This window comes from Suricata suricatta, chromosome 1, assembly GCF_006229205.1.
Source record: "Suricata suricatta isolate VVHF042 chromosome 1, meerkat_22Aug2017_6uvM2_HiC, whole genome shotgun sequence".
Taxonomy (NCBI): domain Eukaryota; kingdom Metazoa; phylum Chordata; class Mammalia; order Carnivora; family Herpestidae; genus Suricata; species Suricata suricatta.
In genome coordinates this window covers 118809703-118825466 of record NC_043700.1, presented here as the reverse complement: position 1 = coordinate 118825466, position 15764 = coordinate 118809703, and the positions used below count along the sequence as shown (strand labels likewise).

Below are 15764 nucleotides of genomic sequence, written 5' to 3'. Positions count from 1 at the left end.
GAAACAAGAAGGAATTTATTGTTAAAGATTTCTCTCTTACTATCTAAAAAAACCTAAATTGTGCAGTTAATCTCCTCTAATTCAAAACCTGGCCTCTGTGACTTATAAGTGGCTCATTAGGGGGATTCAATGATTGCACAATGGATCGAATCAAACTACAGTTCAGAATGCATATTAGTAAACAGACCATTTATTCTGGTGTGCTGGCCAACCCGCTGAGCTCTACCAAGATATTTGGTGTTAGGCTACCAGATTCTGTCATGGTATAGCCTAAATCTTTCAGAGCACCTGGTTCAAGACATCTCATATCATTTGGTTAAATAACTATAATTTAGTATAATTCAGTTTTGTTTCCTGACAAGTAGACAGGTCGGAAATGGAAAGGTAACAGATAAGGCCATGAGCAATGGCTTCTGTGTATATAAACCAACACAGTAATTCACAAGATTACATATATTTCATTGAAGATACTACTCCCCCACACCCCAGATATTTCAATTAGGGGCACCTGGGTAGACCAGTGGGTTGAGTGTCCGACTTTAGCTCAGGTCATGATCTCACAGTTTGTGGGTTCGAGCCCCGTGTCGGGCTCTGTGCTGATGGCTCAGAGCCTGGGGCCTGCTTCTGATTCTGTATGTGCCTCTCTCTGCCCCTCCCCTGCTCATGATCTGTCTGTCTCTGTATCTCAAAAATAAATGTTAAAAAATTGAAAAGAAAAGAAATTTCAATTAGTTAATTCCTTGAGGAGACATACTGAGTTCTTACACTATGCTGGGCAACACTGTAGGGATGTTGGATTCCTCAGTGAATAAACCAAACACAAATCTCTGCCCATGTGGATCTCATTTTCTAAGTGGGTAAGGGAGATATACCACAACCAATGAACCTACTAAACAAGTAAGTATATAGTAGGTAAGAATTTGGTAAGTGTTATGAAGAAAATAAGTAGCTACAAAATTGTGATGGAGGTTTGCAGGGGGAACAGAGAGGCAATCGCCTCAGTCTATCTGATGTCCTTGAACTACTTGGGTGAGAAAACATTTTTACTAGAAGAACATATCATTAGCATTGAATAACATCATCACTTTGTCGTATCCCATGCTTTCCGTTTAATTCCATTTCATTCCATTTATTTATGTCTTCAGTTACTTAGCACCAACCATGTGCAAAACACTATTTTTAGGCATTGGGGGCACAGTGATAAGGAAAATAAAGTGCCTGATTTTGTGAAACTTATATTCTGGTGGTGGAGACAGTAAACATAAAAGGAAACAAATAATGAGGAAGAGAAATACCCTCAAGAAAGAGAAAGCAGGTTTGGGGTTAGGAGAATGACAGAGTTGGAGTCTGTGGGTTTTAGGTAAATTGGCCAGGGTTGACCCCTAGGAAGAGAAATCTGAATGAAAGAAGAAAGTGAGCCCCATTGAAGAGCTGGAGAAGACTCTTCCAGGTGGGAAGGAACAAGTGTTACAAACAGCCTGTATTTAAATGAGTGTATGGCATTCAGGAAATAAGGAGACTGGTGTGGTGGGAGCAGACCCAGCAACAGGAGAGAGGCAGAAACCCGAGGCTTTCTTACACTTCTGCACTAAATAATAGTGAGCTTCTAACATTATGCCTGTGGAAAATAAGACAGTTTTGTGAACTGCTACCTGACATAAACATTATTGTCCTCTCGTCTCTTATTTGTACCCAGAGTGCTCGTTAAAAGCCCGGACTCTGTTGCTGGTCAGACCAGCTTGTCCATATACCAGCTGTGAACTCAGGCAGGGTTTTTAATCTCCCTTTGTTGTCAGTTTTCTCATCTGTAAAATAATGATGAGTATACCTGTCACGTAGAATTGTTCCAAGGACTGAATGAGCTAAACCATGTAAGCATTGGTTAAAGGGTATATAGACTTTCAGTTACAAAATGAATACGTTTTAGGGATATTTTTCTGCAGCATGGTGACTACAGTTAATCACATTGTATTATGTACCTGAAATTTGCTGAGAGAATAGACTTTAAGTGTTTTCACTAAAACAAAACAAAACAAAAAAATGGGTAACAATGTAAGGAGAAAAATAAAGTGATTGAAACAGTGCCACCATTTTTATCATTATTCTATAGTACTTCTGCCCAGTACCAGCCACATGGGGCTATCAAGCAATTGATGTGTGGCTGGTCTTAATGCAGAAGATCTATAATTGTAAACACATCAGATCTCAAAGATCTTTGGGCAATGCTGTTCTGGATGGTATGCTAGACACTACAGACTAATAAATATGAACAAGGCTTGGTCTAAACCCACAGGTAGTCACAAGGTGGCTCTGATCTCAGGGAAAAGGACACGTGAGCTAAGAGAGTAGAAAGGGCCAACCTGATCCTCCTTAATTCTTCCCAGGAACTATCAAATTCCAATCTGTAGCCAGTGGCCTTTGTGATTTATTGGTTTGCACACAGAAGAAAGAAAAAAGTCTTAGGAACCATCCTGACATTCCCAGGAAGATGAATTCTCTGTGCACATAAATCTACTATAACTCCTGAATTGTAGAAGAAGGATGACCATATGGAGTGTTCCTCCATCCTCAGGCATGGGGGAAAAATTACAATCTAATTGTATGTGAATTGGCAGAGCATTTCATCCTCTAGGAGTGAGAGCCAAGGCCTGAGACATGCAGTTGTAAAACAAGAAGAGACTGTTGAGTTTTTAAGTTTAGCTTCCAAGTTTCAAAACACACAGATAAAGTTTAAATCATTATATCTGTTGTTATGATCACCTATTATCATTCACTGAGCATTTGTTTTGTGTCTGGCACTACGCCAGATGCTTTACAAGTTTATTCAATTTAATCTTAAAATAACCCTATCATTTGCATTTCACGGTTGATGAAGCTAAGGCTCAGAGGGGTGAAGTCATGTGACTGAGGTCATATTAGTAAGTGATGGAACTAGGTCTTGAACATGTCAGCCTGGGTCCAAAACCTGTGCTGTAACCACTCACTCTGCTGCTGCGATTATTATCTGTCCCAGTTAACAACAACCACCAAATCACCAGCAATCACAAAGCAAAACAGCAGCCTTGGCGAAACCAACGCATTTCCCAAAGAATGACGGTGTTAACATCTTGCCTGAATTATGGTCCTGCCTCAACACTAGGAATTTTCCCATTGTCTTCATAAAAAGAGAGGCTGGAAGAAACAACCTAATGAAACTGGTAGTTGTCTTACCATAAAGGCTCTTTGGAGAGTTACTATAGAGTCCATTTGAGGTCTCTCAGAAGAAAGGCCTCTCTGCAATGGAAGCCAGAACATCCACGTAAGGCCCTGGCCTTCCAGTAAATGTGCACAATTCTATAGCAAGCATGCCATGTCCTCAGCTCCTGCCTGGCTACATTCTGACTTTTAGGTTTCCTTTTTTGCCCCTCTGCCTTGATTGTGTCACAGATTCTTTTTATATTTTATATAGTTTGAATAAATGAAATATATAAGCAAACAAAGAGCCTGCTTTACAAACTCTTGAAAATAGAGCTTTTTAATGAAAGAATGCTGAGCCTTTCCATCGCACATGTGAGTATCCATCTAATTAGGTGAGAGGTAATTGCATTTATTTAACCTTAGCATCACAGTTATCTCTGTCTGAGACAAATTTAAGCTTTAATTGCAGCTTATGTGATGGCCATCTGTCAAATACTGCTGGGCAAAGCCCCACAGCTTACTTGAAACAGGGCAAACTAGAAAATTTGCAAGCTTTGTGCAACATTAGCACAAACTCATGTTGTAGGAATCAGCCTTGACAGACAGCACTAAAACCTAACCCTTCCTTTTTAGCATCCTATAAATCTAGATGAATAGATCCTTACATGTTGGATGGTCATCCTTGGCAACACACATATGAGTTTGATAAAATATGGAAGTACAGGCAGACTGCTTTTCAGTCTTATTGCATAAAGGCACATGAAGATGAAAAGGTGCTATGGGCAAATTAATTTCTTACTAGAAGAGTTTGTTTGCTATTATTTGAAAATGTCAAGTTATATTTAGTGAAGTTTACATAATACATTGCAAAGAAAGATGGGGTTCTTATAGATATTTAATGTTTATGTGGACAATAGGGACATATATAGAGTGTATGTGTATATGTATATACATATAACATATACATGTATCATATACTATGATATATATTTGCATATAAAGATGAAATTGACACAAGATATTCATCATTTGGAATTGCCTCTAGGCAAGCCAATTTAATATGGAATATAAATTGGAAATTTTAAATACTTATTATAATTGATACTAATGAACACATAGCAATGAAAGATAAAGATATAGTCATGTCATTGTGCCACTTTTGATTGTAATTAGAAGTTAACTTTGTTGATTTTTTAAATATACATTTATTTTTGAAAACAAAAGTGGGGGACAGGCAGAGAGAGGGGGATCCAAAGAAGGCTCTGTGCTGACAGGCTGACAGCAGTGAGCCTGGTGTAGGGCTTGAACTCATGAACTACAAGATCAGGACCTGAACCAAAGTGGGATGCTCAACCGACTGAGACACCCAGGTGCCCCTAGAAACTAATTTTGAATTCATTTAAATATTTGGCCAGAACAATTAGTTTCTTATTTCTTTTTAAAATGTTTGAATATCTTTTTCTTCATGATCAATTAAGTCTTCAGGATTTGTGGTTGATGACTATAGTGAATGTGGGGTGTGCCACTGATACCCCTTTTCAGGACTGATCCCACCCATTGGGAGTGTTGCCCTAAGGTGCCAAAAGCTGACTTGACCCAAAGCACATAAGCTTGTAGGGGCTGAGGGGAAAGCAAGGGCCCACATCCATGGACGAGTCTATGTGGAGGAGTCAAGGCCCATGCGTCCCCTGTATCTCAAGGTGGAGCAACTTAGAAGGGCCATTTGAGCTCCAGAGCTCCCTGTGGGTCCATCGTCTGTCCTGCAGCTCAATTCCCCCTTCTGCCCAATCCTCCTGCCCACATTCCTCCACCCAGGATCATTCCTAAGAGCACTCTTTAACACCTTGCCTGCATGCATGTCCCTATCCCAGAGTCTACTTCACAGAATCCACAAAAGACAGAGAGAAAATCTCTACAGATATACTCAAAGAGGACCGAATAATATATAGCATTTTAATAAACTTTACTGGGAAATTTTAATAGCAGTTTTAATTCAACTAAATTTATTAAACATCTATGATGTTCTAGATGTTGTGTTAAGCACAAAAGATATAAAGTTAAGCAAAACGGAATTAAGCAAAATTGATCTCAAAGAACTTGCTGGCATGAAACACAGACATTCCAACAAGTGAATATAATTCAATTGAGACAAGTCTTGTGTTAAGAGAAGGGACCAAGTGTTCTGAAGGTACAGAGAAAGGACACCTAGCTCTCTGGAGGCCCAGGAGAGGGGAACAACTTCATGAAGGACATTTGAAACAAATTCTTCAAACAGTCTTGAATCATTCTTTCTTCTCTTTCTCTCATGTCTCACATCCAATATTTCAACAGAAGCTATTAGTTCTGCCTTAAATATAAAATAGTCACCCTGTCCACGGTATTGCTTTCTGTAGTTTACATTATCTGCTATCAACTGCGGTCCAGGAGCAGTTGATCCTTTTTTCTGACTTATCATCAGATGGCAGACAGTAGACTAACACTACATCATGATACCTGTGCCATTTATCTCCTGACATAGGCATTTTATCACCTCACACTGTCACAAGAAGAAGGACGGCACAATGATATATTTTGAGAGAGACTACATGCACATAACTTTTATCATAGTATATTAATATCATTTTTCTTTATTTAAAATGCTTATTTGTTTTGAGAGAGAGAGAGCATAAGTGGAAGAGAGGCATAGAGAAAGGGAAAAAGAGAATCTCAAGCAGGTTCCACGCTGTCAGTGCACAGCCCAAAGTGGGGCTCAAACTCATGAACCATGAGATTATGACCTAAGCCAAAATCAAGAGTCGGACACTTAACAGACTGAGCCATCCAGACACCGCCAAGACTATTGAGACTCAGTGATATGTTAGGTAGGTGATACCGACGGCCACCACAAAACAGAATTTAATAAAATGCAGACATACAACAGAGTTCAGATAATATAATTAATTTACCTGGATTTCAGGGTTCTCATACTTGAGAATATTTCTCAATATGGAACCTTGGACAGATTAAAGCAGCATTCATTGCTGCTCAAGATGTGAATAGCACTCACTGAGAAAAGGGGCCTGCAAGAGGCGTTCAGGCTACCTCTCTTTCTTCAGGATAATATGTATTAGCATATTTATAAATCTGAGAATTTTGCAATAAATAAAGCTGTTTAACTTTGCCCCCCCAAAAAACTAGTTTCAACATTTATTTGACTGTGGAATCTTTTTCTTGAGGCACTTCGTAACCTCTCCCTACACATGAATACACTCAAATTTAACACAGTTTGGAAAATAGTGGTGGGTTTTGATGTACTAGGATGGTTCCAAAAATAAATAGAGAAGCTTCGTATGGGTAATTTCTATTTCCAATAACAAAACTAATCAACAGTGTCTTAACACATTGGCGGACTAAACTCATTAAAGGAATACAGTCGGTTTTCCTGTAGCCTAATTATTATCAGATTAAAAAATTTTTAAAATATTTTATTTATTTTTGATACAGAGAGAGACAGAGCATGAGACGGGGAGGGGCAGAGAGAGAAGGAGACACAGAACCGGAAGCAGGCTCCAGGCTCTGAGCTAGCTGTCAGCACAGAGCCTGACGTGGAGCTCGAACCCACGAACCCCATGAATGTGAGATCTGACCTGAGCCGAAGTAGGAGGCTCAACTGACTGAGTCACCCAGGTGCCCCAAATTATTACCAGATTTAAAAAGAAAACTGAAAATCTTTTGAAAGTCATCACTGATTCTTTCACATGCCTGAAGATAGATGGTCAGTGTCTTCAAACAAACAAACAAACATAAAATGATATTCTGGGGACAAAAGGGGAAAGTATAGCTCAAATGCAGAAATCTGGGAGTTGTGACTCGGGTTCTTTGAATCTGGAGCAGTTACGGGTCTAAAGTCTTTCACATTCCACCATTTCTGAAACCCACCCCCCGGGTGGCATGACTCACATGCGATGCGCACGTGGGCCTTCCTGCTCTTTGTGGTGCCTGCAGAGCTCCAGGCCACACACTGGCACCAGTAATCTTCAGGCCCGAAGAGTTCTTCCACTTGCTGGCGTGAAATTTCAATGCTCACCTCCCGGACAATGAGACCTGCCAAGAGAAAGGAAGATTTAAGTCAGGAAAAGACAGGTACTAACAAAACACACACCATCACACCATATATTTCCTCCCAGTGATCCGTCATGACGCCCTAGATCAACATCCCAGGGATGGTCACGGTGCGCCTGTGATTTTTCCTCTGGCCCCGTTATTTGACACTCAACTTTTTCATTTTCTTATTTGCTATTTCAAATCTTCTGCTTTCATCAGAAGATGAAAGTAGAATAGATCTATCACTCCACAAAATTACACCTTTTCTCAAATAGCCTGACAAATATTCACCCTCCACTGAGTTATCTTCCTTGGTTTATTCAAACGTGAACTTGAATTTCACATCTTCCAAGGATTGTGACCAAATTACATAGGTTGTGGAAAGATATCTGTGTGCGGTACATAACCAAACAATAACTACATCTTCCTAACTCTTCAAATGAAATGACAGAGAATAACCTAAAACTACAATCATAAGTATATAAATCAAAAATATATAGAAATACATATCACATTTGATTATATCATCTGGTACCAAAAAGCTATATACAGTTTTACAACACTTTACATAGTTTTACAATAACTAAATCTTTCCCTAACTCCTCACATGACATGAGAATGACCTAAAACTATAATCATAAATATATATTAAAATATGTATCAAGTTTTATTATAACATAACCTAGTACTTTCTAAATATGTGGTGATTATATAAAACTAAGTTATTTTAATAGTTGTGTTTTAGTTATTAAGGCACACTGTTTTCTTTAAAAAAATAGTAGGCTTAAGTTAACAAATCTCTGCTATTTTATCCAAAGAATGTGTGACTTTAAAGTTTCCATGCATAATATTTTGAAAGCCCAAATGTTTCTCTATAATTGTAATGTAACCAAAATCTTGTTAAAGTGGCTTCCAGCTAAAATGCTCAAATAATTGGATTTTATTTTACAGCATTATGTAATCCTAAATAACAAAAAATGAACTAAGAATCTGGAATTATCATTTTAAAAGTATTTATCCTAATGTATCAAAGCCTATTTCCGAGTCATTCTGCAATGTGCTTTTTGCTCTGAGCAAGAAGGGTCTTCTGATCAATGTACTTGGACAATTGCCAGTTTTCCTGCACACACTCTCCGAATGAAGTGTCTATGGAGAGAACTAGGAGGGGCACCCTGAGGGACTAGAAAAATTTGCCTGGGTTAAGTGTAAGCACAGTAAGAAGGATGAAATATATTGCTTTATACTTTATCTTCATGCATTCATTCATTGAACAAATATTGAATATCAACCATGGAAAAGGTGTTGCCTTAGGCACTTGTGAATCTTTGATGAGTAAGATAGTCATTACCCTCGATAAACCTGTATTATTGTGCAGAGGGTACATATTAACTACAGATTATATAATTTATTATATAATGACAATTGTGTTCAATGCTGCAAAGGAGAAGTATAGTGAAAATGAGAGTGAATAACAAGGGACCTCAACTTAGTATGAGGAGTCCAACACGAGTTAAGTTGGTTAAATTATCTAAGGAGAAGGACAGAAGATATAGGAAGAAGCAGGAAAGAGAAGGAAGAGATTGGGAACCCAGGAGAGGACAGGTGAGCACCAGACACACAGATGGTGGCATGAGATGAAACTAGGGACTATAAAACATCAGTCAATATATATGTACTTGTAGACCAGTGGTTCTCAAAGTGTGACCCCTGAGCAGTTTCATCAGTGTCACCTGGGAACTTGTTGGAAATAAATTTCTTGGGTCTCACTCCAGACTCAAATTGAATAAGAAACTTTGGGAGTTGGGCCCAGCAATTTTGGTTTAATGAGCACTCCAAGAATTCTGAGACACGCTACAGTTTTGAGAACCACTGCTGCACACCATGTTTAAAATTTGGGATTTCTTTCTGAAAGCCATGGACATCATCAAAGTGTTTGAAGCAAGCGGATGATATAATCAAAAGAGAATGTAAATATAAATATATATGTGCACATATATATGTACACACATCTACATATATATGAATATGTTATGAATATGAACATATATGAACAGTAGGAATTTTTAGTTCCTAAAAGTTATGATTTATTAAACTATTTGCATGACTTCTTGGTATACGTGACATGAAGAGTACAAGAGTATTCCAGAAATTGTCCTAAAACCTAGACCAAGCTCAAATGAGTAAAATCCCTCAGGAAAAATAAAGAACACCTAATAAAAATGGATACTGTTCCACTAGGGAAATAAGCAACATTTTCTATCAAGAGCTGCAAGGACTTGAGTCATAGAAACAACTAAGTCCTTCGATCCACTCAAGAGCCCCTGAACTGAAATGAAGCCCAGGAAAATGGATTTTATAAGCCCAAGGCAGGGACAGATCCTGAAGGGGCAACTCTGTGGCCAAAAATGTATTAAATAAACATACTTAATGTTATTTTAAAGTCTTGAAAATTAGTAATTCTTTTATGCTTATACAATGATCAGTTTAAAAACATGTTTCAATGTTTATTCATTTTTTGAGAGAGAGAGACAGCACATGAGTTGGGGAGAGGCTGAGAGAGAGGGAGATACAGAATCTGAATCAGGCCCCAGGCTCTGCGCTTTCAACGCAGAGCACAGTGTGAGGCTTGAACTCCCCAACAGTGAGATCATGACCTGGCTGAAGTCAGACGCTTAACCGACTGAGTCACACAGGCACTTCCACAGTGATCAGTTTAAAAAGAATTTTCAAGAACCTGGCATATCTAAGTCCTTCCTCTATGCAAAGATGCGTATATTATTTTAGTCACTGTCTAAATAATAAAACAGTCTCCACAACAGAAATCCCAACTTATTAACAAATAACACTACTTCTCTTCCTCTTTCTTGGTCTCTGCTTAGGCCTTCTCATTTTGCTGTCTAACTGCAATTAATCTCAGTTTCTGACATCTAGAGGTTCACGGAAAGATGGCGCACAGCTTTCCCCCTTGCCTCCACCCACCTTTCTTTTTATTCCGCTCTCTGGTATTTAATACTTTTGCCTGTTTTGTCTATACCTCTTCTCTTCATGCAGAAATGCAGTTACTGGAAAGAAAACTCTTCCTTTAAAAGCTGTTGCAGTAAATTTACAGTCACCAAAGGACTGGTAAACCTGCAGTGTGTATTTCCTCAGAACTATAACAGCTCTTTCCAAAATGCGGGGCAGCAACAAATGGGCTCAAGATATTAAAACCACACACAAATATTTTGTGTCCCAAGATGATAACATTGGGTTTTATTCCCCCTCCTTTTACTTAGGCAATTACAGGAAACCTAATTAAATGGTGGGGGGAACTTCACTAGGGCCACTGTATCCTTTAGCTCAAATAGACTCATGGATGTTTCTGCTGACCACAAATCTAAGGCCTTTTATGAAGCCACAGACTCACCCTCCTGCTACAGGGATTATTTGTAGTATGAATGTTCTGAATTGTGTGACTCAAGCCCCTGTGGGTGCAGGAGTCAAGCACACACTGATTTTTGTCTTCAGCTTGATAGACGCCCCATTCATGAGGAGCTGGATTAATCTTTTGTGTGCAGTTGTCCTGCCACATGCCCACAGTTTACATTCCAACTTTTGGTCAACCACACTAGAACAAGAAAGAACTGAAGCAGGAAGTCTCTAAACACTTACAGCTTAGACTTCCCTACAATCAGCTGCATTATTCAAGCTCTGAGTTACTTGGTTATTTACTATCTTTTCATCACCATAGGTATGTTCTCTCCCTAGGACATTCTGCTCATCGAACCAGAGGCTAGTGGGTTGGCTAAAAGTAGGTAATATCCTTTCTCCTTGAAAGTAAAATTTTAAATCTGCTTGAAGTCGTGAGATGGAAAAAGCAAGCTGCCTTGAAATTTGTAATGCCATCAGCATTACTTCTAAGGCGGGCTGCTTTGAAGAGCATTTGGGAACTTATTTTGGTTTCAGGTTACTTAAGGGTGGGGAGGGGGGATGCTTCAGTCTACAGATTTACTCAAATACAAATGTGTATTTTCCATCGTGTCTGATAAGATCAAAGATTTTCCATCAGCATTCTTCCTTTAATAGTGGCATCTCAAGGATGCATGCTGTTTGAAGTTTGCAGTGATCTGCTTTTATAAGAGGATTCATTGTGGCTTGGGAGCTAGAGTGCAGGCAAGTAATTAGCATGCTATATCAAGAAGTCTTACAATGAATATGAATATGCACTTGCTAATAGGGAATTTCAAATGATTTTAGAAGTCCAGATGCAAATGCAACCCTCTTATTGGATCTTTGTGAGGCTATACATGCAAATGCAATAAAGTCTGGTAAATTATATTTATCCCCTACCTTTAGCATAATGTTAATTTTATAATAGTGGTCAGGCACCACAAATAGTGTTTTTCTAGAGATTATTGTAAAGTGAGCACAAACACATGATGAACCCTGTTGTATAATTATTTAAAATAGTATCAATATTCCCTCAGAAATATAATCTGTAGCACTGTAGACTATTAAAATGTAGACGGTAAAAGTATACTCTTGTCAAAAAGTATGTTAAGTTCCAGAAATATAAAGATGGACAAAACATCATCTCCAGCATCTTGCTATTCATTTATATCATTTACTGGATGTTACTCCAAAATCATGTGTCATCTTAAAAGATTTCTTAAGATGTAGTCATCACAGTCTGATCGGTTCTCCTCAAACTATTTCTATTCAGATGTCCTCTCACCAGCCCAGACGGGCTTTTCCTTTGAAGATGATCCCAAGCCACTTATGCCCAAAGTTCCCCACACCTTGCCTGCAGCCAGCCCCTATGGTTCATGGGGGTTTCCCCTACTACGTATCTTGTGGTCCCTGTTTCATGGAGTCAGTGGCCCAGACCTTCCAAGAGATGGGCCTCATCTCACCCACAGCCGAGGCCTCAATAAATGGACTTGGGCCTTTCTCCTCCTCATGGATATGGACCAGACAGATCATCTGACTCTCTTGAAACAGACTGACCTTTTTAACAGAAGCCTTTGATCCCTGCTTGGACTTCCTTTTGATCATTGCTGTTACTAATAACGGCATAGAAAGGCAGTCAACCATTTTTGTCGGCCATGGCCTCTTCCTCTTATCTCTGGGGGTGACGGAGCATTATTCCTGCCTCCCCATGCCTATCCTCTTTGTCTTTTTGTAAACATACAATTGAAATAAAGAAGTTGGTTCACTAAATAAATAAATCAATAAATATATAGTCATCAAAACCTTGCCTTCTGATACCCCATGTATGTTTCACTAAAAAGCATCCTAACCCCACATTAGACCTAGGTGTTACGTATGCCGGAGTTGTGTTTCTCATTCTTCTTAATTACTTCTTCTTTCATACAGCAAAGGAAAGGGTTGAGATATCATGTGGCATAGACCTGGCAACTCGGCTTCCTCCACACGCTCCTTATTAGGAGAAGAGCTGCAGAAGCCACTCTACTAAATCTGATTACAGTACATTCACAGGACAGAGGGTGGTGGCAAACGCATGAAGCCGCAGGTAGGGATGATCTGGGATATATTACAACACTTTATTAAATTAGTGTGGTCTCTTTTCATGCTTTCTTCCAGAGCTTAATCCTATTTGTTTTCACTAATATGATCTAAAATAAGATATGTGTCTGTTCTAGATGTCTTAATACAAATTAAATCACACAAAATTCCAGCATTTTTGAAAAGGATGCCATACCAAAAAGAAAACAAACAAAAAAAACACCTGACAATTATTTCAGCAGCTTCTAATTCTCACTAAAATAATCAAAATATGATAACGTGAAAGGCAGAACTTTACTACCAAGACATGGTTTTATGCTACATGAAGTCATCTGACAGTCTTTAAACTGCCTAAGGAAACAAAGACATTGTAAACACATAATTCATCAACTTTTCTCTGAAATGTGTTCCTTGGATTTTTAATATAATATTTAATATATAAACAGGCCATCTAATTAACTAAAATTACTTTGTATAATTGGAAATTACAACTTACTGGTATATTAGATTTATTATAATTTTGTTAAAGTTACATTTATTATCTTGGCGGTCAAGATGAATTTACCCACAAGGCAAAGAATAGCATGACTGGGATTTGTTCATGGGATTTGTTTGGAAGCATTTTATACCTAAGTCATTGACTTGACTTCCTTTTAACATGATAATTTCTAGTCGCCTGGTTCTGTTTGGCATTCTGTGTCCAGCGGACCTGTGTTTTGTTTTGCTATGTTTTTGTGAAGAAAATAGTTATTGGACAGTGTATCTGGAGGGGGAGACTTACGTGCTTTGAGAAAGCTATGTGACAACCATGGATAAATGCAGCTTACCTGAAAGCTTGGAATGTTAATTGCAAGATGATATTAAAATAGTTATAAATGATACTTTCTCTGACAACATTAGCACTGCTTTCCCTTTCCTTTGCTGAAGTGTCAGCTTTTAGATGTTATAGGAGAAGCAATCCTCCTATTTTTGATTGGGTTTTCCAACCACCATCAAACTTAGAGCTGTGAGTCTCAATGGTAATTGGAGTGGAGGGTATGCAAAATGCTCTTTCTTACATACAGAGTGGTAATGAGTTGATAGATTAATTTTACCAGTTCTGGCCCATCATGTAATTCCTATTCTTAACTTTGGTGATAAAAACCTGTTGAATGTCTGTTCCAAGAAGTCTTTCTGAGACCAAAATGGGAGCTTAAATGTTTTCTGTATTTACCTTTATCTTGTGTGTGAATGTTCTTTGGAGTAAAAAGAATCAATCTTGTAAAAATATGATGGCAATTTAATTTGGGAGGACAAAGAACACATTTCATGGAGATATTTAATACATTACTCATCTAAATATTTTTTGTGAAACATGAAACTTATTACATATGTATTTGAATGTATATCCAACATTTTCTATAAAGTATAATTCTTAATAATTATCTGAATCATAACTACATGCATTACTTTCTATTTTTATTTCATGGAAAACATTAATAATTTCTTTTTCTCAACTAAAAAATTAAGTTTATTTATTTTAAAAGAGAGAGAGAGAGAGAGAGAGAGAGAGAGAGTGTGTGTGTGTGTGTAAACAGTGGGGGGGCATAGAGAGAAGGAGAGAGAATCTCAACAGGCTTCACATTGTCAGTGCAGAGCCCAATGCAGGATTTGAACTCACAAACTGTGAGATTATGGTTTGAGCCAAAACCAAGAGTTGAGCATTTAATCCAATGAGTCACCCAGGCACACCTAGTGATTTCAATAGAAGTAATTTTACCAAAATTAAAAACAAACCCTGTCCTTAAGGATGGGGAAGAATATTGCAGTCTTGGAGATTAATTTAACTGTGTACTTGTGAATCACAGACCTTATTATTACTCTTATGTAGTCACTCATCTAGTAGGTATTTATAGGGTCTCTTCTATGTCCCATGCACTGTTCTGCATGTTGCAGACACAGTGGTAAAGGAGGCAGATGTAGTCTCTGTCCTTCACAATTCACTGCGGAGACAGTTCTTGAGTCCCTATTTTATGCACTGTCATGTCCAACGTAGCCATAGAGATGAACTCCTTATGGATCCTTTCTGATTAGTTTACTGTCCAGCACTAGAAAGTTCACTGGATAAAGTGATTCTGTCATATACATTGTGTATGGATCTGTACGTTAACTGGCACACATTTGTCCAGTTAATGCACATTAAATGAATGAACGATTTATACATAAATCATAAGTAAATTTAATTGTAACTCAGAAAAGTAAAAATAACTAGAATTCATTGGGCAGCTACCATATGTTTCAGTTAATCTGTATAATAATCCTTAGGAATGGGTATTGTTATACCTAAAATACAGGTAAAGAGCAGAGGTCAGAATTTAAAAAAAGTCTTTTATTCACTTTTGAGAGAGAGAGAGAGAGAGAGAGAGACTGTGTGAGTGGGGGAGGGGCAGAAAGAGAGGGAGACACAGAATCTGAAGCAGGCTCCAGGCTCTGAGCTGTCAGCACAGAGCCTGACATGGGGCTTGAAATCATGAACCGCGAGATTATGACATGCCAAAAGTCAGATGCTTGACGGACTGAGCCATTCAGGCATCCCTAGCAGAGGTCAGAATTTAAACAATTGTTCATGCAGCCAATGATTACCAAAATCAGGATTTAGATCCATATTTATCTGAATCCAATGTTCCTGTTCCTTGCACTATACCAATATTCCTCAAATTTTGTCTCAAAAGTATCCTTTGATCAAATAAATTTGGGGATTTCTGTTTAATACATCTTCTTAGAAGCTCAGAGTGCTAATCAGTATATTAAAGGCATTGGTCAGAAGTTCTGCCATAAAAAGGTTTAATTTGGACTGCCTCCACTTCCCCCAAATTTATTAAACCATATAACCCTACGCTCAACATAAACACCGAGCCCCATACTATCATGTCTTTCAACATGGTTTGGCACTTTGCATATGTTGATTTATTGAATAAAAGTAATCTACTCTTTGGAAAATTCTGAAAACCCCATGAAGA

General features: G+C 38.2%; 1 protein-coding gene across 3 annotated transcripts in view; it reads right to left on the bottom strand.

The window, feature by feature from the left end:
* Window positions 1-15764, bottom strand: part of UNC5C (unc-5 netrin receptor C) — a 353514-nt gene that overhangs the window by 110734 nt on the left and 227016 nt on the right. For all 3 annotated transcript variants that reach the window (XM_029943063.1, XM_029943072.1, XM_029943081.1), the window contains exon 3: window positions 7117-7260. In XM_029943063.1, the coding sequence (XP_029798923.1) occupies window positions 7117-7260 (144 nt within the window). The remainder of the gene's footprint in view (window positions 1-7116; window positions 7261-15764) is intronic.